Below are 23,738 nucleotides of genomic sequence, written 5' to 3'. Positions count from 1 at the left end.
GACATCCGAGTCTAGCAGGGCCAGACCCCACCTCGGAGTTAAGGCAGCACTCTGGAACACAAATAAAGATCAGTCCCAAAAGGTTCTTCTTAAGCACTTCAAAATGCATTAGAAACCTGAATAGCAGTGAAGAGAATTAAAGGGTTGAATACTGTTGTACAAGAACATTTGCTCTTAAATGCTTACCTCATATATACATATATATATATATAGGTATACATGAAATACTGGCATATTGCAGTAAGGCAAATTTAAGGTGTTCTGCTTATACACAAGTCAGGAGAAGAAATAAAAGAGTCTCAGACAGTTCCGCAAGCATAAGAAATTGCTTCTCAGTTCACTCTCAGGTGCACAGTTGCATAAGATGCCTCCTGCATTTAGATCTAATAAAATGTAACTTGCAGGTCCTGTTCAAATCTGATATATGTTTGCATTACTGATACACCTGGAGAAACTATTCTTTATTACGCTAGAATGAGATACAGAATTCCAATGGAAATAACATTTCTCTGCAGGGAAAAAAACCCCAGCACTATTTAAAAGACAGAAAAGGATTTTTTATTCTCATAGAAAACAACATTAAAAGGGACAATTCAAAGGAACCTGGGGGTAGACAAAAGGGTGAGCTATATAGACAAAATATGGACACAAGATTTAAAAAAAAAAAACCAGACTATACAATTGTTTTCAGTGTGTTTCCAAATGGGTAAAGTACCTTCTGAATAAAAATCACCTGCTCTTTTCACCATTGCATTTAGGTGCTGTAGGACGCCCTTACAAGTGACTAGAGACACGTGGTGACATTCACATAACCTCACCCAACACATTTAGTTTCAAGTGCACAAGTTCTGGCTGAAGGAAAGTTCAAGGCAAAGAAATAGAAACACAGGTTCTGCTCCCCCAGCTCAAATCCATCCTCCGTGTAATGGTTTTCCCTACAAATAAGGCATAGCGGTTCAAGTACTACATTAAATGTAATCGAACAATGGGAAAGAAAACCACCCGTGAACTCTTTCCACGAAAAGTACTTTATTAGGGAGGATAAAAAGCACTGTTCAGACAGTCCGAATAGGCATGGCCTTCTGCACTGTCGGGCTCCTCGGGCTCAAAGTCCTCCGGGTCTGCGGGCAACTGGTCGGTATCTTCATCAGAAGTGGAAGGACGCGTGAGGATTATCCGAGGTATCTTCAGCAAGATGCGAAAGATTGTAGAGAAAAGAGTCAGATCAAGAGCAGGGAAGTGTTTAAAGGGGGTATTTTAAAGGTACAGGGGAAGCAGGTGATGAGAAAAACATGCAAGAGAGAACACCACAGCGCTTCCTGGCAGGTGAACTGTTCTAGGCCAAAAATTGCATTGAGAATTAAAGTAAAATTGAGATAAATTGCCTTTTCCTCTCATTAGCTATTTTTTTAAAAAAATTTCCATAGGAAAAAAGAAAAAAAAAATAAAGACAAGTAAATATGAAAAATATACATCTACTTTTATTTAACTTCGTTATTCATTAAATTCATGCACCTGAAAGCAATAAAGGATTAATCAAGGACCATAAAGCATATAAATTATTGATCTTTGAAAAATTGCATATTTTGGCTTTTTACTGACAAAATATTTTTAAGGGAAACATTAAGACAAAATATCAATGTGTAAATTTGTTAGTTAATAAATATGCATACATGGATTTGATTCACATCAAATTTTTGGCCAGGAACTTTGTGTTCTTTGAGAACTATATTGTAATATTTTAAAATTAATTTAAATGCTGTAACTGAGAAAACAGAAGAATGCCAGGTGCTTTAGGTATAGCCAAATAATGTATCAGTAAGTGTTTGTATCAATGAATGGATTATTACAAATTTAACTCTGATGCACAAAGTCATGCTACCTTTTACTAATTTTCAAAAACAGTTTGACATGTAATGAAAACAGATATAACAGTAAGTCAATATATCTAACGAGCAGGTAATATAATAATGTGTAATAAATAAAATGTCCATCTTACCAGTAGTCAGAACATTTTCAAGAAAGGTAGTATTTATCAGCTACTTTGTTGCATTTCTTCACACTTTATAAGAATGTTTAATGTTGACACCAGACAATTCAATCATATCTATGTTATTTCCTTGCTGTACATTATTTGATTTAGGAAATGACACAAGCACATAGATGCTTCGTGGCTGTCCAGCTAGCCAGCTGGTAGGTTTCTGCATTGAAGTAAAATGAATTATTCCCCAGACTCCACCGACTGCATTAGCTCCGACTCCACTGACTACAGGGGGCCTGGCACGGCCCTGACTCATGAGCAGGCACGCTACATGTAGATACCGAAACGCAGGTGTCGGTCCGGAGTTGAATCTCACCCATGATAGCCATAAACTAATTTTAAGACCATGTATAAATTTAGTTATATTCCCTGGTGTATGGAATATCTCCTTTTTTTTTTTTCTTCTGCTTAGATTAAGTAGGACACATTTCTGGAAGCTTTAAATAACCTATATAGATCCTAAGTACTGGCCAAGCTAACAAGTCCTGGGAAGATTTGCTTCTGTCATGCAAACCTGCCAGCATTTATAAACTTTCCATACACTGGATGTTTCTCTTGGCTCTGTTCATTGCTGAAAGATGTTTCTTTCTTAACAATAGCCAGCAGCCAGCTGCTTTGTGCTACAGCAAATGCACATTCTATACGTACAGGTGGTATACTGGGTCATATATTGAAATTCTGCCACCTCAAAAACTAGTGCGGAGGTCTATGCCCTATTGGGAGTTACCTGCAGAAATATCCAGGGCCAGGCTTTGCAGTTCATTGAGCTGTCTGTTCAAAGCTCAGGCAAGACCTTTCTTTGCGTACTGTGCCACTCAAAAATAGACACGTGCACATTTTCCCAAGACCAGGCATGCATTGCATTAGCAAGTAAGAAGGAAGAGTCGCCGGTACTTCTTTTTCCTTTTGAAGAATAACCCTTAGCCATTTTGAATGTCAGTTATCGAAATACTCTTTATCAGCATGGTTTCTACTCCCCAGAGATCCCACTTGCAAGGAATCAGATCCAATTCTCAAAAAAAGCTTTTCTTCAAATATTTCATGACTTCTGGAGCCTGATTCTTGCATACTATCTTTCAAATATGATGATGGGACTAGGTCTTACAATCACAAAGTGAATTTAATTGATGAAACGGAAAATAGAAAAAAAAAATTCTAGCTGTTGGTGAGTCATAACCCTAAAAATTTAAACTAATAACATTAAATTCCTGTGGGTTATTCCACTCTACCACCACCCCCAAACATACACACTCAGAGTTTTGATTTGGCACAAAGGTCCTTTGGAAACTTTTTTTCCTAGGCACTCCGAAACACTCTTTATTTTAGAGACCATTATTCATTTTAATTATCACAAAAAAATTAGTCCTCTTTTTTTTTTTTCTTTTTTAATTAAGTATCTACATCTGAAAGAAACATAAATCTGAGATTGTAACAATATTGCTAGAGGAACGAATCCCACAGGATGCTCACTTCTGGCACGAATACTCTTTCACATTACTCCCTATCTTCAATACACTGCAAGCTGTAGTTAGGCTTTCACAACTTTCCCAAAAACTCATCTCATGTCCTTGATGACACACTCTCTCCTACGCCCACAGACGGAAAGCTCGCACACCTCTATTGCCTGAGCTGCGGCGGAGCCTCTGGAGGACACCCCCTCCCCGCCGGCAGCACGACTCTGCTACCAACGCCCCCCGTTCGGCTCCCCGTTAGACAACCACCTGCCCACCGGTTCGTGCTTGTCCAACATTTCTACGGTAATTGTATCAACCGCTTCCATTAAATAAGTGGTGTTGGGGGAAGTCTTTAATCTAATCTTTCATGCTGCTGCAGATAAAAAGGAACTGGCACCAAATGACCAACCAACTTTCTACAGCGGAGGCTGAACAGCATCTCAGCCCAGAAGTGCTGCAAAGGCTGGAAACCTGCGCTCCCGGGAGGAGAGCGGGCACAGCTCTGACCCACAGCAGTCCCTCTGTATCCTCTCCAGGGAGATGACAGCTTGCACATAGACCCACTCACGCTGATTTGGAGACATACCGCTGAGTTTCTCTAACAAATCAAATATTCTGGTCCAAGCGCAGCCGTATCCTCTGTCCCTCTGCTTTCTGCACAGCTCCCTGCCCACTCTCCCTCTGAAACCCCATGTGAACCCACACCGCTGCTGTCCCAAACCCACGGCTGCTCCTTCCACATTGCCACAGAGGCCAATTGTCCTGCTCCGCACCCACCTCCCTGACGGGATGTGGAGGAGCCCTGATTTCCTCACAGCTGAATCATAGGTACCGATGACAAAACAACTCTTCGTTGCAGATTGTGCCACCTATGCAGTTGCAAATTGAGAGCAAACCCTATTAAGTAATAGAGTATGCATTTGTACAAGGTCTAATTCAGTGAAAAGAGGCTCAGGCCTCTACTTTCTCTCTCCTAGCATCAAAAGTTATCAATTAATCTCCTGTAAAAAAAACCAATACAACATGGATGTAAGAAACACATCACAGTTCTAACCACAGTGGCCTTTCCATCTTCACCTAACTATCCCCTAGGAACCCAGCACTCTCCATCACCCTAGCTCCAGGAAAATCACAATCTAAGCTTTATCAGCTTCCTTTCCTCTTCCAGTTTTGTTTTTTAAAAAACAAAACAAAGTAACAAAACTCAGCAATTCTAAACTTGCATTATCTTTTGTTCCATCCTTTTCTCGAACCCAGTGCTTCTCTTCCCAGAATCCCAGGGGGATTTTACCCTTGCTTTCAGATTTCCGTGCTTCTCTTCATTGACCGCAGCTTCACCCTATTAAACAGGCAAACTTTGCTCTTGGAGCTTTTCTTTAATATTCATATTTGAATGCACATTTCCTGGTGCATCATGACGGAGGGAAGACAGGAGAACAGATTTCATGTGCAAAAAAAGTCACAGCAAAGAGGAACCAAACTATTTCCACTGCCCATTACAGGCAGGGCAAGACCGAGACATTTAGGATGGAAACAAGGAAAACCTTTCCAGCACAGGCAGCTGAGCTTGAGTTGCTTGCCTACGGCATGTGGGAAGGTGTGGAATTTCCATCTTCTACCAGTAACTCTTCAGAAGTTGATCCTGGTGTAGGAAGACAGATTATCCAGGATCCTGTGTTGCTCCATTGTTTTACTGCACTAGTTTTTACTGAATAGTGTCTGAACTTGTTTAAAATAATTCTGTTGAAATCACAAAGTCCTCCTACTCACCTTCCATCATCATGCACTCATTATTAAAATAATACCTGAAGTACCAGTTAATCCCAAACCATCAAAATATGTAGAATACTTTTTTGGAAAAATGTATGATTAATCATTTGAAACAGGTTACTATTTTCCTTTTTTTCCCCTGAAATTATATTTTCAGTGCCTAAAAAGTAAACTTCACAAAGGACATGTCCTCTGCCAAAACCAGTGTGTTCACTATGGGAATTTCTTTCACTACCCTGTTTGTGACTTCCTTACACTTTTTCAACATAAACACTAAGACTTCGGACACTAAACAGATTCACTAAAAAAATTTCATTTTTGTTTAAATCAGACATAGCTAAAAATAAAATTATTTCAGACACTCTCATTCAATGGAATTACCACCCTCCATTGAAAGGTGGAGTCCTTCACCTGAAGCCCAGACACGGGCTGTCTGTGCCCTCCTAGTCCACTGCAAGAAGCAGTAAAACAAACCCATCTAAATAACCTGGGGCAATTCAGCTGCGGTGTTGGCTGCAAAATTTCTTTCATATTGAAACAGGATAGGAACAAACCCACAACTAGCTATGACGCTTCAGTTGAAAGCATCTTCTTAAAGCACGATAAATGAGATGTCCTGCCAACAGGTTAACATCCAATAATTTTTAACTTCCAGTTGTGCACATATGCTTTCCTTTTCCACTTCTAATAAAAATGTTTGTCCAAAAGGTTGCAGAACAGTACATAAAGGACAGTTCATTATGTCTTTTTATAACCTTTAAAAAAAAAAAAACCAACCAGAACAAACCCCATCATCTTTTTTCTCTTTTATAAGCCTTTCCCTTCCCCTGACCTCCCCCCTCACAGGTCCGTACCCCAATCTTAGCAGAAGAAGGAAGCTCTCAAGGCAAGAGCCACGGCTAAAGCCCAAGCTCCACATGAAAGGTATAACCAGCAGCGACAGGGCAAAGGACGGCTGAGGGCAAGGCCAGCCGCCGGGGAGAGAGGCTACGAATCAGAAGGTGATACGACACATGAAAAGCCCACGTTTGAAAGAACAGAGGCAGAGGAAAAGGATTTGGATTGGCCTTTTGGAGGAAAACCAGACATACTTTTAACCCTAGTTCAAACAGATCACTTTCTAAAGAAAATATTCCCCAGCTAGAAAATAACTCTAATAGGGAAGCCTGCCTAGTTCAACTCCATATATCTAAATAGTACATATTTTTGAAATTTGACTTAACAGTTGATCTTCACTGACACCAGTGCTAAGGCTGGTACCCTTCAGCCAGTGGAAACAGGGGAAAATAAAATAATCTACCCAGTTGAGAGCATTTGCAGGGGTTTGTGTAAACCTCATGAATAATGTTAAGATTTCTTACTTAATTTTACCTTTTTTGTCATCACTGGTGATGGCAGTACTATTTTAGGCTTGAACAACGGGAAATTCAGACTTCTCGCTAAACAATGAAAACATGCCTTTGCTAGATGCAAAAGGTTGCATTTGATAATGACTGTATTCATAGAAGAAACTGTTGAAATCAAATTTAAAGTTAAGGATGGCATTTAGTCATGCTTAAAAAATGCTACACAGCTGGATTTTTAAATAAGTTTTAAAAAGAAGATGCCAAAAATGCATCCAACAAGAACAGCAGAGAACAGGCTGATCAAATGCTGCATGGTTCAGACCAAACTGGCATCTGGTGGCTTTTTTAATTAAAGTGATGTTTCGCAACCAAAGACAGAAACAATGATAAAAGCAACCTTCTCCCCAAAAGAAAATGTACAGGAAATACAAGTTAAAGAGGGAGAAAGAGATCTAATTAATTCCATGTGAATGTATTACGCACAAGCAATCTCAGTGCCAGGCAGAAGCGGGCAAGGCAGCCAGGGCACGGCGGGGAAGGCGGCGGGGCAGGAGGCGAGGGGGGCACGACAAAAACCACCTAACGCACAGCTGCGTGTATGAAACCGTATGAATTTGCAAACCCCATCTAGGCATTCCACGCAGCTTCCCTTTCATAGCATGTTATCAGGAACATTTTAACCAGCACGTGTTTTATGGTGCACCCTCAACACTCCTGCTCTCGGAAATCCCTGGCTGGATCCCTTTCCCTGGTGCGTTACAGTGCTATTTCACTGCTTTCAAGGCTTGTAGCCAAACTCCAGAAACTGTGAAGTCAGATGGAGAGGTCTAAACCTCTCCCGCACCCTGGGGAAGATAAATCTGTGGTCGGGCACGGCTGAAGCGCCTTGTTACGCCGGCAGCAGAAGACCTCTGCGCAAGGGAAGAGGGGTGGCCCCTGCTGCTGCGCTCAGGGAGCGGCTGGCTCGTGACAGCACCTCTTGCTGCTGGGGCCGGGAGAGGCCAGCACATAATTCAGTTCATCCTTACGCTTGGAGCGGCCACGCTGCCCTCGAGCACTACCAAAGACTTGTGCCAGGGCTTTGGCACCGTGTTTTTTACCCCCCCCGAGCGGGGGCTACCCCACCAGCCCATCCCTCTTCCCCGAGCTTGTTGCTCTTCCCATGCTGTGCCTGGTGATTTGCTCCGAAATCTAATTCAGCTCAGCGTGATTTCCTGGAGGTTCGATGCACCAGACAAGTGCCGCTCCGGGTGCTTTCCCCTAAAATTTCCTCTGTGGGAATTTTCTAGAGATGGATATCTTTTAGAGGCCAGGTTTGAAACTGGATATTTTCTCCACTTCTTATTGGGATAAGAGAGCACCTTGAACGTTTTATCTGTCTCTCAGTGTGTAGTATATATAACGTTTGGGCATGTCACACTTAGAGCGAAGCTCCTTTCTGTTCTTCCTATCTGGCAGTTTAGTGCCTCCCAAGGGCAATGCACAAAGCAAGGAAGGTGGAGTTCAGTCAAACTCACCATCGCATTTCGTAGCAGACAAAATGAAAGGTCAATGTCCATCGTGTTATATCTGCAATGCCGTCAGACACATATGATTCAAACTGCTTATGAAAATTGTCCTTTCATCTTCTAATGTACCACTGGATAGTGACTTCCCTGACGCTGGAACCTGATACACAGATTTTCATTTAAGTGCTTTCTGTGTAATCATTTATGGCCTGATGCTATAAAAACATTGAAGAAAATGCATTGCTTTGATCACATCAGGAGATTTAAAAGGTACTTCCCCCATAAGCAGTGCTACCCACAGCCCCAGTTACCAAAGCTTTGATTTTGAAGAAAGCTCATCACCTCTGTGAAAGGCAGTGGTCGTACCTGAACGCCTGCAGAAATTCAGTACAGTACTCCTCCCCTGCTGAACTCCCACAGAGTCCATGAGGAGGCCTTTTACAAGGGGAGATGTTGCTGATCATTTGTGTCATCGTTCAAATATTTATCCTCTTTTATTCTCAAATAGTATGCTATGTCCTACAGCATGGTTCCAGGTGCCTTGCTTGAGTCTACTTGTCTCTTGTACGTATTTTTGCTTATATTGTCTGCAGTGCTTATATTGTCTACCATATGATGGGTTTACTTTGTAGGGTTTTTTTCTTTAACTTTGAGGTATTTGAATATGGTATCTTGAAAAGATCAATTACTTACTTTTTTTTTTAAAGGTTTTTCCTACTTAGCATTGTTAATTACAAGCTCTGCAAAATCCAAGAATTTAAAGTTTGAAGTGAGTCAATTCTGACCAAGTTCTGTGAGAAAGCTACTTCAAAGGAAGAAAGGAAAAAAGATACACTGTGCAAACAGAAGCATTTGTTTGGAGCAGGAACTTAATCCCAAATTCACAAAATAAGTTCCCTAAGCACTACACTATGGAGGTAAATACAGTGCCTATACCACACACCTTTTATCTTTCATCCTGACTCAGAAATACTCAGTTACTTAGATAAAAGTGGAATCAAACCAGCAGATAAAATGGAGAAGGAGATCACATGGCAGATGGGTGCTTACACTCCGTTGAAGCTCACACGATCAGTACGGGGTTAGCTAAGGCAACAAGGCTGCGCATGGGCTCCTTTGCAAGCATGTATAAACCTGCACAAGATGCAAGGCAGTGAGGAGTCAGACTCCTGACTTCTAAAAGTAACTTACCTTGTCAGAATAAAAACCAGTAATATAAAAATAACAACACCCTTACCTGACGAGATTGAGAGTCCTGAAAATGTTTTGGAGAGGAGATAAAGCAGTTCTTCATAAAAAACTTGAAGACTGAAATATTAGGTCATATGGTGTTATGGGAAAAGGTCAATCAAACACTGTCTGTGAGCAAGGTCTTTATTGTTTGAAATGAATTTCAGAAGAAATCTGTCTTTGATGACGATAGGGACATTCTGAATCCTACCTTAGTTGTCTGCTTTTATAGTGCTTCTCTGACCTGAGTATCGACTGGTTTTGCTTTGAAAATTGAAAAAAGTAAGGCAATGACTAAAGAAACAAGAAAAGTTTTATTATGTTTAAGTTGTAGGATTACAATTTTCTGATATGGCTAGAACTAACCTGCTCAGATGAATAAAGAAAGGGTTTGATACTTTGATTTCTGAAGATTTTAAACTGGTATAAGTGCATCAAGAGTTTTTCCTGAAAAGTCTGTATCAGATGGAAATGAAGAAGATAGATCTGCTGTGATTCTCATCCATGTAAGTTTTCTCATGACTTGGCATCTAAACAATGTGAGAGAAACACAGAAAACCAGCAACCTACATATTGTGGGAGCACAGTATATGCTTATTCACTTTCTACAGGCACAGGACCATTTCACTTTGATATACATTACAGTTTCCAGTACACAGAAGCTGTCTGTTTTCTCACTATATTTAGGAACATTTAGTATCTCTGCGTTTTTAACAGAGTAACCAAAACATTTGGCTTTTTTAGCTTGAAGAAGTTCCTCAGATTTTTCCAATACTGTAAGTTTCTTTTACTTCAAACTTCCTTGAAAATCCTCGATACAAGTGACACTTGTACACCTGGTGAATTATATGAAAAAATCTAATTGAGGAAATTCCCAGGGCAAAGGCATACAATTAAAGAAAATAATATGGTAAGAATTGAAGTGAAATACTAGATTAAAATATTTAAGAGATCTTATATTAATTACAAAGTATCTAATATCCTTATGATGTTTATAGCCCCAAAAATGGATCAAAGAAGACAACATGATGATGCATGTCATGAAGTGATAGGAGATGCTGAAACCTGTCAACACTCTCCATTCAGTCAGACAAAATCCATTGGGAATTTCAGTCAGACCTTGAGTGAAAATATTTTTAAAGGAGAAAAATTGTGCAGAGATGGTTCTACGTTTGAGAGGATGAGTAGGAAATAAGGAGCAGAGGGCAGAAGACAGAAAAATACAAAACTGGAAATAAAGACTCCAGAATCCAGGTTGAAATTCCTTCTGTTAAAGTCAGCATGGGGCACTACTGGCAATGTTTGTATCCCTGATTTTTTTTTTTTCCCCTGTAGTTAGACATGCAATATTTTACACACAGTCTGCAGGTAGATAGCTATATCAGTTGTGGTTCTAATCTGTTATATTTTGATGTACATCTTTACATAGATACTGTTATTTTAAGATTACCATTTTAAAATCCAAAGACTCGGTTTAAGTTCAATTGAAATATTTTTGTTATGACATATATATATTAAAGTAAAATAAACAGATTCCATATTTTTGAGGTGTGATTAGCATAACTGAGACAAGTCTATAAAATATGGTATGTATGTAAAAAAGTATCTAATTGTATTTAAAGTTCTGGGGCTTCTATGTTTCAATAAAATACTCAATCATAATTAAAACCAAGGGCAATTCTCATTTTTCCTTTGCAAAACAATGACTCAGAGTGAAAGAACTTTTCATTTTTTGTCCAATTAATTACTGGTCATTCACACTGTCATGAAATCTTAAAGCTGGCACAAAGGGTTTGAACTTGAGTTTGTCTGGATGAGTTAACAATTCAAATGAGCCTTTTAGAAGAAGTTAGAGCAACCAGGCCCATGGAGAACAGAGAGGAAACCTGAATGTGGCAGCAGAATCGCCCTTTGTAATGTCAGAGCACCAGGCTCGGAGACGGGATGGGTGATGGCAAGAGATGGCTAGAGGGCTATGGCTAGCAAGTAAGAAACAAATATTATCACAGATAGCATATGCAAGGAGGATGTTCATTAAAATTCAGTAAAAATAAATAGATGAAGACAGAGTCTCTGCTGGAGGACAGGAAGCAGCGGTGACATGGAAGAGAGGGAGAAGGAAGATGGGCACCATCCAGCACATAATTCAGCTTTTGCAGGAAGAATAATAGGAGCCTCTGGGTTCCTTGCCACCATGCTTCTCTCCTTCCCTCCCTTGATGTAGATGCACCCATCTTCTCTTGAAACCTAGCCAGAAATACAAAGGAAACAAACTTTCCTAGATTCCTAGCAAAAAAAGAAGATTCTGCATTAAGGTCCTACTGCCATCTGCTTATCTGAACATGCAAAGCATGTCCTCCATAAGAAGCCAGGCTGTAAACATTTTTCAGATAAGACAGTTACTGAGGAATAAGACGAACTTCACCAGAGTAAACCCAGAGCGAGAGCAGATTAGATACCGATCAGTTCCTGAGTCAGCAGGATACTCCTCAAAAGCCCATAATCCCTAAGACTGATGAATGCTGCTCTAGGTTAAAGGCAATAACATACACAATTTGCTACAGCACAAAGATTTTGATTTTAAAAAAGAAACAAAACCAGAAATTCAAATGTCTCTCCGTTGTCGTGGTTTAGCCCCAGCCAGCAACTAAGCACCACGCAGCCGCTCGCTCACTCCCCCCTGGTGGGATGTGGGAGAGAATCAGAAGAGCAAAAGTAAGAAAACTCGAGGGTTGAGATAAAGACAGTTTAATAGGGAAAGCAAAAGCCGTGCACGCAAGCAAAGCAAAGCAAGGAATTCATTCACTACTTCCCATGGGCAGGCAGGTGTTCAGCCATCTCCAGGAAAGCAGGGCTCCATCACGCATAACAGTTACTTGGGAAGACAAACGCCATCACTCCAAATGTCCCCCCTTCCTTCTTCCCCAGCTTTATATACTGAGCATGACGTCATGTGGTATGGAATAGCCCTTTGGCCAGTTTGGATCAACTATCCTGGCTGTGTCCCCTCCCAGCTGCTTCTGCACCTGGCAGAGCATGGGAAGCTGAAAAGTCCTTGGCTAGTGCAGCAACAACTAAAACATCTCTGTATTATCAACACTGTTTTCAGCACAAATCCAAAACATAGCCCCATACCAGCCACTCTAAAGAAAATTAACTCAATCTCAGCTGAAACCAGGACACCGTGAAAGAACTTGTACATTGGCTACTTTTGACACTTGGAACCTATACAGCCAGTTGACTCCCTCTGCGCACAGTGCTCTAAGGTAAGTAGCTTGGTCTAATCTGCCTCCTCCTCCCCTTGCAGCTGAAGAACTTTAAAGGGAGGCATTATTTTCCAAGAGGCATACAACATAAAAAATGGTCATTTCCTCTTTTTGGCTGAAAACACTGAAAGTCAGATACTACTGCAACAGATCCAGGCCCCTAGCAATGTGTGAATCAACCCTTTCAACAGTGGTTCCTCTAACAGGAAGCCTCATGCTTCCTGCAATGCAGGTTAAGACCATAAGAAACAGCTACCAAGTAGAGCTGGACAAAAAAAACATTGATGGAAGCATTTTCAACTGGAAAATAAAACTGGTCTAAATGTTTCACAAGATGATGTTGGGGACCAGAGGCCTCACAATAAGTTTCTTTAAGCAACTGAATAGAAGAGAAAACCTTTGTTAGTCAATCTCATAGACAAAAGCTGCAGCTCAACCCTTCTTAAATAGTAATCCACATAGGAAACCAGATTCTATTTGCTTATTTTTCAGTCAACTAACAAATCACATTCTTTTAAAAAATGTGAATGGTTAATAAAAACTGAACATGGTCCTTGATTATAGTCTTTTATATAATAGATGAACTTTCATTTTTTGCCATTAGCTGGGCTGTGAATGGTATTCCTGGAAAAGGATGAAAAAAGGCTGGAAAAAGAGGAATCAAACAAAGCATTCCTCTGGCATTTGCTGTAGGAGAAACAGTTGTTGCTTCCTGGTACTTCAGGCTTAATACAAGTAGGATGCTTTTCGACCTTAATAATTCAGGTACCTCGATCTTATTATATTTTCCTAGTAAAGCCATAATTTCCGGTGTGCAGGCAGATGACCATGACTGGGGTAGGTCTTCAGAGAGTTGAATTTTTCAGAGAAGTTCACAAAAGTGGATCAGATTTCTAAAAGCCACCCTGCAGGCTCAGCTATTTCCTTCTGTGACAAGTGTGGTAGGCTTAATCTTGTCTGACATCAGTCAACTAAAATATGGGCACGCAGTCTTAGCCTGTCACACAAGTTCCCCCTCGAGTCAAAAGATAAAAATGGTCACCTCCAGGTAGCAGCTCAACTTCTCCTTCCTAAAAGAGGCACCCTGGAGATGCTGCTCCTTCCATTAGCTAGAGAGGGAGTCCAGACAACAGAATAAACACTTAAGCTGGAGGGAATGGACACCACCTTAAGGCCCCCAAACCGGAGTGCTTCAAAAGCTCTGGTCTGCTACATTGGTGCTTATCCAGGAGCTGAGCTCCTCCAGAAGCCACGTCCCGGCTGCAATGACAGCCAAGTAAATGGTGGGGTCACCGATCTTTGGTACGTGTTCTCCTCTTATGCAGCCACTCACAAGTTTTGTGCCAGTCTTTACCTTCTTTACTAGCATTGATGACAGACGACACAAAGCACTTAGCTAAGATTGATTTGTTACTCACTGGGGCCATGTTACTTACTGTTATGACGTGGTTTACTGTTGGGAAGGGGCTGCCCTTGAGTGAAGCTTCAGTAGGACCAGCATCAAGGGTGTCAGGTTCTGAAACGAGGGATGCCTTTAAAAACAAAGCAGCAGAAATGCATATTTTTATTCTGAATGTTGTTTAAGAAAAGCAATTCCCGCCCTCTCAGGTTTGTATACAAATGCCTGGCCCTATCGTTATATACGGTTGCACAACAAAAGCAAATAAAATTGTAGTTCTTGTTGTTCCCCATTTTTGATGAACACACTGTCTATTTGAACTGTTGAAATAGTCAGTTCAATAATAAGAAGTTGTAACACATAGTACCAAGAGAAAAATGTTTGTTATCTCTACACAGATTAGTCCTGTGGTCAAAAGATTAGGACTCCTATAGCACACCTGAATGCATTAATTCCTTCTCATCTCCCACACATACAAAAAGCAGAGATTTTTTTCTACATTATTTAAACAGATGAATGATTCTGCCATCTTGTGGGAGATAGAGAAATCATAACTATTCGTAGGACAACAACAGCAGGAAAGAACAGTATGGAACAGAAATTTCTTCTCTTTTTTACTTGTTTCACTGTTCATTAAATGAACAGACATTAGTAGCTAGTATTTTTCAAATAGCCCCCAAAATAAGAATGAATTATAGCCTCATGGAGGAACCTGAGCAAAGTGGGTGATTTTTAAGATATTGACTTTACCACAAACTCTGCTCAAAGTTAAAGGTACAGCAACTAAAAATCCTGATTTTTTTTTTTCCCTGATGACCTGATAATGTAAAATATGTAAAGAATTATTTAAATTCTCTCACATCTGTTAAAATACAGAAATTAGATAAGGATAATCCTTTCATAAAAGAAAAAAGGCAAAATGATACAGAATTTTATCTGTAATTAACCTTTTAAAAAATGTTAAACTAAATTCCGTATGTGGATTGTGGAACACAATCCTCTATTAATACAGTCTATAGCATAGTTTTACAAAGTTAGTAGATTAATTTATCATTAATTTGTCTTGGGCCAATATAGGTTGTGCCCTTATTCCTGGCAATTTAATAGACATACAATATTACTTGCTCTATCCTACCTTAATTCAACAAGGTGTATGCTGGAGTAAAAACTATTAATTTAAGCAAGTTTAAAGGACGGTTTAAGAGAACAAGAGCTGAAAAAGTTATGGACCAGTTTCACCTCAAAGTAATTTTGTAGAGGCCCTCCTCCCACTCTGCCTCTCTCAGGAGGTGGAAACCAAACAGTAGGTCAAAAATATAGATCACAAAACTGTACCTGATCACCACTGCTCTTGGGAACCTCTGAGGCTCAAGAGAGTGGCTTCTGCTAGGAAAGACGAGGCTTGAGGTGGAGCAGCCTGAGACACACATTTATCACTTGGCACTGTAAGCCTCCATCAGGGGAGTTACTTTGAGCTGTTCTCTCCCAACCAAAAATTACCTCAGAGAAACAAGCTCATCTAGTTTATATTTCTTTGTAACAACTGCAATGAACTCATCCAGAATATCTAATACAATGTCATAAGAAAGCTTCTTGGACCAAGTACAACTGCATTTGTGCTTACAGAACTGCTTACTAAGACCATTATTTTTCTTTACGAATCAGCCATTTAAGTGAATAATATTTTGTTAAGCACTTTGAACTTAAAGATCTGAAAACCAGAATATAATAAGAAGGAATACAACAATTTAATGTAATTATAATTTCTTTATAATGTAGTTTGGGAAGTATCTAAAAAGCTAAAGCAAGCCTAGATCTAGATCTCAAATTCCCCAACTCTGAGTGATTTGATTTAAAGATAAGAACAAGAGAACACACTCCACATTGACAAATAAACCATCTACCTCTGCCACTCTGTCTCCCGCTTGTACCCCAGCCAAGTCTGCTGGACCATCTTTCGGCAGCCGTGCAATCACGATCCCCTGGTAACACAAAAGACAGGTTTCAGACCTGACAGGGTTTCTTCTATTGTTTTTAGATGTAAAAAGCAAACGGGAAGTAATTAATTTTCAAGACTTGTTGTTCTGCTGCCTCTATTAAAATAAAAACTAAATGTCTTAGCACATTAGCAAGGAAAAAAAAAGCCTCCATGGCTGACACATACAACAATGAATGAAAGTCATTAATTGTTTACACTGTGCCATGGGGGACAGACTGGGAAACAAAGATTTATTTAAATGATAATTAAGTGAGGAGATGTGAGAAATACTTCTCTCAAATCAAGTTAGCTCCTGGGAATGAGAAAATGGGATGGGAGAGGCATGTGGATTGCCAAGGGAGTGACCCCAAATTGAGGCAGAACGTGGAAACTAGCCAACGGTGTTTCAGCCATCAGGTTGTCTTTGGAAAATCATTGGTTTATATTGGGTTTTCTCTCCAAAATCATCCCTCCAGGAGCTTCCCCATCAAAATCTACTGCCGGCTTCTACTTTGGGAAATAAGTTACCCACGTTTACCCTTGTTAGCTTTATTATGAAGACAGTGATGTTACATTGAGGACAACCTCAGAAAGAAAACAACAAAACACAATAGCTTCAAAGAACTGATCATCAGTTTCTTTCTAATGATTACTAGATAAATTTTGAGTAATGAAATGCACCTCATCATTGTCTTTACATGGAGATGACCCCTTTCCACCAGCAATGCTAATACCAAGACTCCCCATTTGACTGCACACAGTAATGGTTATCTGGAAAAGAATTATAATTGATAAGTGGCCTGATTAATCAAAAACATTGCCTATTAATTATATGAGCAATAAAAACCTACCTCCCAGTCTGAACACCAGCAGATTTGCCCCTATAGAGCTCAGCCCAGAGAAAAATGGTGCTATGCTTTGACACTGGCACATGCAAGACTAGTCTTTACTCTTCAGTAACACCAAGAATGCATTATTTCTCCAGGTTTTAGAGTCATGCCAAAACCATATAAGGCTGTTTATAAGGTTGCTGACCAAACCAGTTGTTTCATAAAACCCACCGATTTACTGAGCATTCACGATGGCAACAATGCCAGTACACAGGAGGAGAGAAAAGTAAATATTTTTTATAAGTTTATGAAAAACCTTTGCTTTGGAACCTCATCTACAGTCTGATTTGCTTACTCTCAACTCAGATAACTGAATTTGAGCACTCTTACAGTAATTTTCTTTTCTTTAAACAGGCTTTCTGTATGTATGTGTTAATTCTGTCAAAAGATTTGACAGTACTCTAACCATTGACTTAAAAAGTAAAAATATCAGGAAGCTTTTAAAAGTTTTTTTAAAAAGCAGCAGAAATTGTAATCTATCTAGTCTATTCTCCTCCCGCTGGTATCAGCAAAAATTTAGTACAAAATCTTAGATAATTTTTTGAATTTACAGAATTCACAACAAAGGCCAAATAAAATTAGTTTTGAGTTCCAAAGACAGCTTACATTTAAGAATTATTCCCCCCAGTTGCTGGGTTTTTTTTTTCTTTAGTATATAATATGCTTGGTAGTAAATAATAATTTACTAATTGCTAAAACCACCACCACATTAAATTTAAAGAACACCTAGTAGAGTCTGAATGCAAATTGCATTTCACCTTATCACATTAGCAAAATGCTCTTATTTTCATTGATTTGCTTCATATCTCTAAGACAATTCAGGCTTGAATAACTTGTTATATTTTATAATTAAGAATACTTCCACACAGCTGTGTTTCAAAATTTAACAAATGTATGCAGTTACTCTTGCACGTATAACATACTCATCTGAAATTCCTAATTCCTAAAAAGGTAGGAAAATACCCTATCAGTCAAATGAAAACCACCCTGCCAAATGTTGCTTAGACTTAGCATTACCCGCACGTTCGAGACATCACAAGCCCGTGATTACCAGCAGTGCTTTGGTGACAGGTCCCAGCACGGGTGCCACACCGGGCGAGCTGCCTTTCCTGGCGCTGCATCCCGCGACCCTGGGGACGCAGCGCAATTCTGCATCTCCCGCCCCACGGGCGGTCAGCAGAGGTGTGATCTGCACTGGGCCACCCCTGGGAGCCAACCCATAAAGCACATTTCCTCCTCATGTGCTCCAAAGCACGCCAAGATGGATATATCCATTGAGTTCAGAGTATAGCTTTCTCCATAAACTTCAGCCCAAATCTTGCAGTTCTCACTGATAAATTTTCACTTGAACATTCCCATCCCTTTTCACAGGACAGAGGCTTTCTCATGCCGTGAGGGTAAGGCCATGCCACTGCTCCTAAACCATGGACTAAGTGAAGACCTAGCTGAGTGCCCCCCTGCACACACCCTTGGCTTGACCTTACAATACCAAAGCTGGATATATAAAATGAGACAGTATCGAATGGCTACAAAGAAAGTATTTATTTTTTTCAATGGAAAACTCTTTTTCCATATAAGCCAGTGGGAGCAAGGACAAGCCTCAGCTTACACTCTGTGAAAGATAAGTCTCACGACATCTGCCATGCAACATCCCCCCTTCTTTGCATCTTTTATAAACTGCCTCGCACAAGAAGCGGACTTCCCCATGGGCACATGGACTTTTCCCCACAGACAGGTGGAACCCCCCCATCGGCGATCCCAGCCCACGCAGCAGGTCAATACCTTCAGTGGGGGCTGCGGCACATCCACCACCCTCAATTCCTCCGGGATCCAGCCGCTCTCACCGGGGAAGCTGCCCGCTGCCAAGGCAGGTGGCTGCACCTTAGTGTTAGTCCCCGGAAGAGTCTTCCCCTTCATTGCTGACTTGTGCTTTTCTTGAAGAGCTGTTCTGGTATTTCTTTGATCTCTCATGCTATCGTCGGTATCAAAAAGGCTGCCGGAAAACTTGGAAATAGGTTCCTGGGGGTTAAAGATAAAAAAGGTAAACACGGCGACAGCAAGAATACCTATCTGATACCCAGGCCCTACCCGTGGTAAACTGGATTTGTTCCTCTCTATCACATTGCTGTACATTAGGATTTGTTTCACTGAAGACAAAACTGCAACTTTAAAGCAAATGTACAAGTATCTTTCTTTTGCCATTATTTGTCTGGGCGTGGTTTTCCGTCAACATGGGGGTGGAAATTGTGGGAACAGGGAGAGGACTGGGATTCATACAGCCTTTCTCTAGATCCCCTGGCACACACAAGCACATATAACACACATATACTAAACTAAATTTTGCAAAGCCCTACAAAAAGGATGGAGCATGAGAACAAGATTATTTTGGGCAGCCTGTGGCAGCTCAGTAGAACTGAATCCGCTGTCCCAGGGCAAGGAACTACACACATGAGGCAAAGGAAAGGGCTTTCCATACAGAAAAATAAACCATTTCTCATAGTTCCTCAAGGCCCAGGTTCTATTTTTGAGAGCACAGGTGTGAGAGGGAAGGCAAGCCCCTACCTTGCATCTATGCCTCTAAGAGAAGATGGCAAATGGCAGTGAGTGAAGACCTGCAAACTTGCTGATTTAGGGGTTCACTGGAAGTGGAGCCTCAAAGGTGAGGCGTCCCGAAGCCTGCTTTGAAGCCTGGCTCTAGGCTATACCTACTCTGAGATGCAGTGAGGAACTGACAATGTCACCCTATGCTTAGCTAAACCACAAGGGTTTGAAAAGAGAAATACACAATTAAATCGCATCCACCAAACAATTAAAGCTTCAGATAAGTTTGACTGCAAAACACAATGACATTTTCCAGTTATCAGTTATGCTTGGCAGAGTGGTTAAATGAAATTCAGCCATGATGTCCAAATTCTGTTCACATTTTATGGATGCTTTATTTATATTTATCTGATTTTTGCTCCTTAATTTTATGGGTAAGGTTGAACCAAATCTTCGTATTACCATAATCCTTATATCTTCTGTTGGCAGTAAAATGATGCAGCAAACAAAGGCCAACACCTTTGAAAATAAACTCTATAAATGTCTTCCTAAGCTTGGAATTTTAATACCAGAAATAAAAAGCAGTGGCATTACCATGAACAGCTGTGCAGAAACCCCACTGGACACTTTATTTTATCAATCTATATCAGAGCTTTCCCACAATCTCTTTTTGGTTGGGATGGAAAGAAGCATCACCAACCCCGGGGAGAGCAAGCAAGGCATGATTGCTTCCTATTTTCACTTAAAATTAAAAAGGAATTTGTTTAGCTTTAACTCATAAAAAACATTCATTATCTTTCTTCTCTTGAGAGAGATTCCCCTTTAACGGTGCCGGGCTGACTAACGCGGACCCATCAGCAGTGCTGCAGTGCCGTGGGTGCCGGGGAGAAAGGGCAGGAGCAAGAGCTCGGAGTGGGGACTGGAGGATGGGGCACACTGGCAGCAGTCGGGGGCTAGGAAGGGAGCGGAGGTCCTGGCAGAGGAGCAGGAGCCCCAGTTCCTCCCCAATTCCCAGCAAACATCTGGAGGAAAGACTGGTGAGCAATGCCCTGAAAGGGAAAGGCTGCAAGAGTGCAATCACAACCTCCTTTCCCCAGGCTATGACTGAGAAGACAGCCAAGCAGCTGCCCAGGTGACAGACACCTGGTGGCACAGGCTAGAGAAACCACAGCATCCACGGTTTCCCAGACATCAGCAGCCTGGAAAAGCACTACCCAAAACTAAACATGCAGTGGAGCAGCACTGCAACCTCGCTTTTCTACCATCCAGTCCTTGGGAGACATTGAGCTTCAAGTGCTGCTAACAACCTGCTTACCCGAAAGAGATGGAGGGATGTTGGTAACTGGGGATATAAGTAGGAGTAAAATAAAAAACATATGTATCTCATCACTGCTCAGGTTACTCATCTTAACCTGCAAGTTGCACTGCACTCTTGGGGGTTGGATAGGTTGTTTAATTGCAAGCAAAGTAAAGGAATAAAGCATTGAACATGATTCTATACCCTCTGCACAAGCAAGGACACGAAAGTACACGCAGTGCAGCCCCCTGCTAACCCAAACTGCTCAGCAACATAGCACTGCAAGTAGATTGTAGTTTCTTGATGGACACACAACATTGTCCCTCCTGACTTCAAGGAGACTACCTACATCATCAGGATCCTCCAGCTCCTCTGCTTCTTGCTCAGGACTGATCCTTCCTTCCCTCCATTTTCCATTAGCGGAGCTGAATTTGTATAGGTTACCACCATGAAAACCTTCCTTTCCTTTCAACGAGGCCCAGCGCAAGCCCTGGGAGCTCCAGTTATGCCCACTGTACAGTTTAGGAGACTTGGGAAGCCACTTAATAGAGTCCTGAGAGGAAGATGACAAAAAAAAAAAAAAAAAAGGCAATAAATAGATTTTAAGAAAGTGATTGAAGTATGTATGTGCAGAAATTGTCTGGCAAGTTCTGCAAGGTATTTTAGTATCTTGTAAATACTGGGTTTCCCCTTTTTACCTTGAGATGTACCTTCAGTCCCAGAGAGACACTTTGCCAGTTAATGGGCAATACTGGTGATACAAAGAGCAAGTGAAGGCTGCTGACACTAGTGGAAGCCTTCAGGGACTTACATGAGCGTGGAACCAAGCCCACCTTCAGCATTGTAAAGAAGAATTAATGATCAACAACAGTCTTCAATAATGTTATACTCTGTACTATTAAGAAAACAAGAGTACTTAGACCTTTAATGACCATCTCATATCACGACCTGAGTTTTAAAAAAAAAAACCAAAAACCAACTATCAAGTCACCCTTCTCTTTTCATTATTCATTAAATAAAATGTTCCATTTGTTGAATGGTCTGAAAAGAAAATACAATACTAAATTGATCTTTTAAGGTTTGCTGATTTTCAAAGTGATTATAGGCCGGTTTTCCCAAAACATCCATTACTCATTTACATCCAAAAAACACCACCTCTCTTCTTCATACACAGAAGTTCATACATGACAAGTTGTATCAAGGTTGCTTATATACCTTAATTTCACTGAACTTCAGAAGTCGTTTTTCAAAGTAACCTTTATCTTTAAGCTTTATTTTAATCTCACCTTTTAATTTTCTTATGGTCATACAAATCCAATGGCAGAAAGCAGCCTGGTGCCATATAAATAGATACATTAATGCACATGCTCCAACAAGGCAAAGAGATGGAGAACACAAACTAACAAAAAAAATTATCAACAAGCTTATGGTGGAGCTATCAGCAGCACACAGTGACTTTCACATTGTTTAAACAGATATTCAATTCAGATTTAACAATTCCTTAAGCTCACATTTTTCCTTTTTAATGCAGAATGGTTATGTTCACGCACACACAAATTTCTTGCTGTTACCAGCACCTCAGATGTCACCATCTCTATTAGATCTAAGGTTGAAAAAGAAAAGGAGATAGGACACGGCTGTCCATGCTGGACATACTGATTCATCTTCAGCTGCTGAAGGAGTTCCCCTTGGGATTCTTCATTTGCTCTTGGTTTTAGGATGGCTGAAAAGACTAGGAAATGGACAAGGACAGTATCTCAGCATCTCGGTGGAAAATATTATAGACCTTTCTGCGAGTCTTCAAAAGATCATAGCCCCAACAAAGGATTATTTGCATTGTACATAGAAGGCAATCATGATTGGCCTTTATAGAAAATGTGCTGTTGAACCACATTTTGAACTGCACTGACACCCAGCGATACCACTGTTTGCTGATAAATAGCCCGTATTTCTGGTTATTCTAAACCACATTGCTCAGGACGCTGGAGCTGATTGTTGATGTAGTTCAGCAGTGAACTGAATGCGAAAGCAGCACAAACAATCACAACACGGTAGTGGCTCCCGTTCCTCCTGACAATTCAAAACACAAGGAAGGATATCTCCTGGTATTTCTTTACACTTGCCTTGAATAAAGAAACATAGGGTACCCTTAAATAGAAGCTTTGTTTCCTATGAATATTAACCAGGTGGATAGCAATTCTAATCAGATAGGTAAATAGCACACTAGCTGAAATTGTCTGCTATTGTTTTGGTCTGTTTTATTTCAGAATAGCTAATGTGACACCTCCCGACGTTCAGGGTATTTCCAGAGACAGTTTAAATCCTTGTCAACTTTTAAGCTCATTAGGAAGTCATAAAGCAATTTCACTCTAAAAATAAACGCAGTTACAGTGAAGCATTTAACTTCTTCAGAGGGAATGTCTCATCCTTGTTTGATCCCAATCCCTAATCCTAAACAATAGCTTCTCAAACCCAGCCTGCCAAATTCTGTAAGACCAGTAAAAGGCTATTCTCTCAAGGTAACAGATATAGATTTTGAATTAAGCTTATGCTGATAATCACTTCACCATCTTAGGCATACATTCAACTGCTGTGGTAGCCTCCCGTATGCCCGAGGAGCAAGCTGATGTCCACCAGTAGATTTTACGTCCCTATGCCCCTCACAGCCGAGCTGGGAAGGCAGAGCTGCAGGGCATTCCTGCTCCCTGCCTGTCTTCTCCTACGGCAGGATGCTTTTCCTCATGCTGACATAGAGCTATAAGGGAAATTCAGTATCTGCTTCACACCTCACACCTTCTGTAACCGAAGAGATTCTAGTCTTCAACATTCTTTGATCTACAGTACTTTGAAGTAAAATAGGAACAAAATGACAAATCTGGGTAAGAGCTGTTCACATTTTCACTAGGTCTACACAATACCATGGATGGCATTATCTTTATGAAAGCAGTTTCACAGTTTGGTTTTATCAACAGCAAAAAATTGCATGGAACAACCACAAGTGCCTTTTAGCCTACATTT

The 23,738-nt window shown here is 40.6% G+C and overlaps 1 protein-coding gene across 1 annotated transcript; it reads right to left on the bottom strand.

Annotated features, from left to right (window-relative positions):
- Positions 1 to 1,010: 1,010 nt before the first annotated feature.
- LOC140648835 (uncharacterized) lies at positions 1,011 to 23,083 on the bottom strand. The gene is made up of 7 exons (XM_072855183.1): positions 22,232 to 23,083; positions 21,070 to 21,273; positions 18,665 to 18,901; positions 16,674 to 16,763; positions 15,919 to 15,996; positions 14,052 to 14,147; positions 1,011 to 1,185 (listed from the first exon to the last, which is right to left on the bottom strand). Exons 1-7 carry the CDS (start codon positions 22,382 to 22,384, stop codon positions 1,033 to 1,035), a joined length of 1,011 nt encoding a protein of 336 aa, XP_072711284.1. The 5' UTR covers positions 22,385 to 23,083; the 3' UTR covers positions 1,011 to 1,032.
- Between the last annotated feature and the right edge of the window lie 655 nt (positions 23,084 to 23,738).

This window comes from Ciconia boyciana, chromosome 3, assembly GCF_034638445.1.
Source record: "Ciconia boyciana chromosome 3, ASM3463844v1, whole genome shotgun sequence".
Classification (NCBI taxonomy): Eukaryota; Metazoa; Chordata; class Aves; order Ciconiiformes; family Ciconiidae; genus Ciconia; species Ciconia boyciana.
This window is presented reverse-complemented; position numbering and strand designations above follow the sequence as displayed.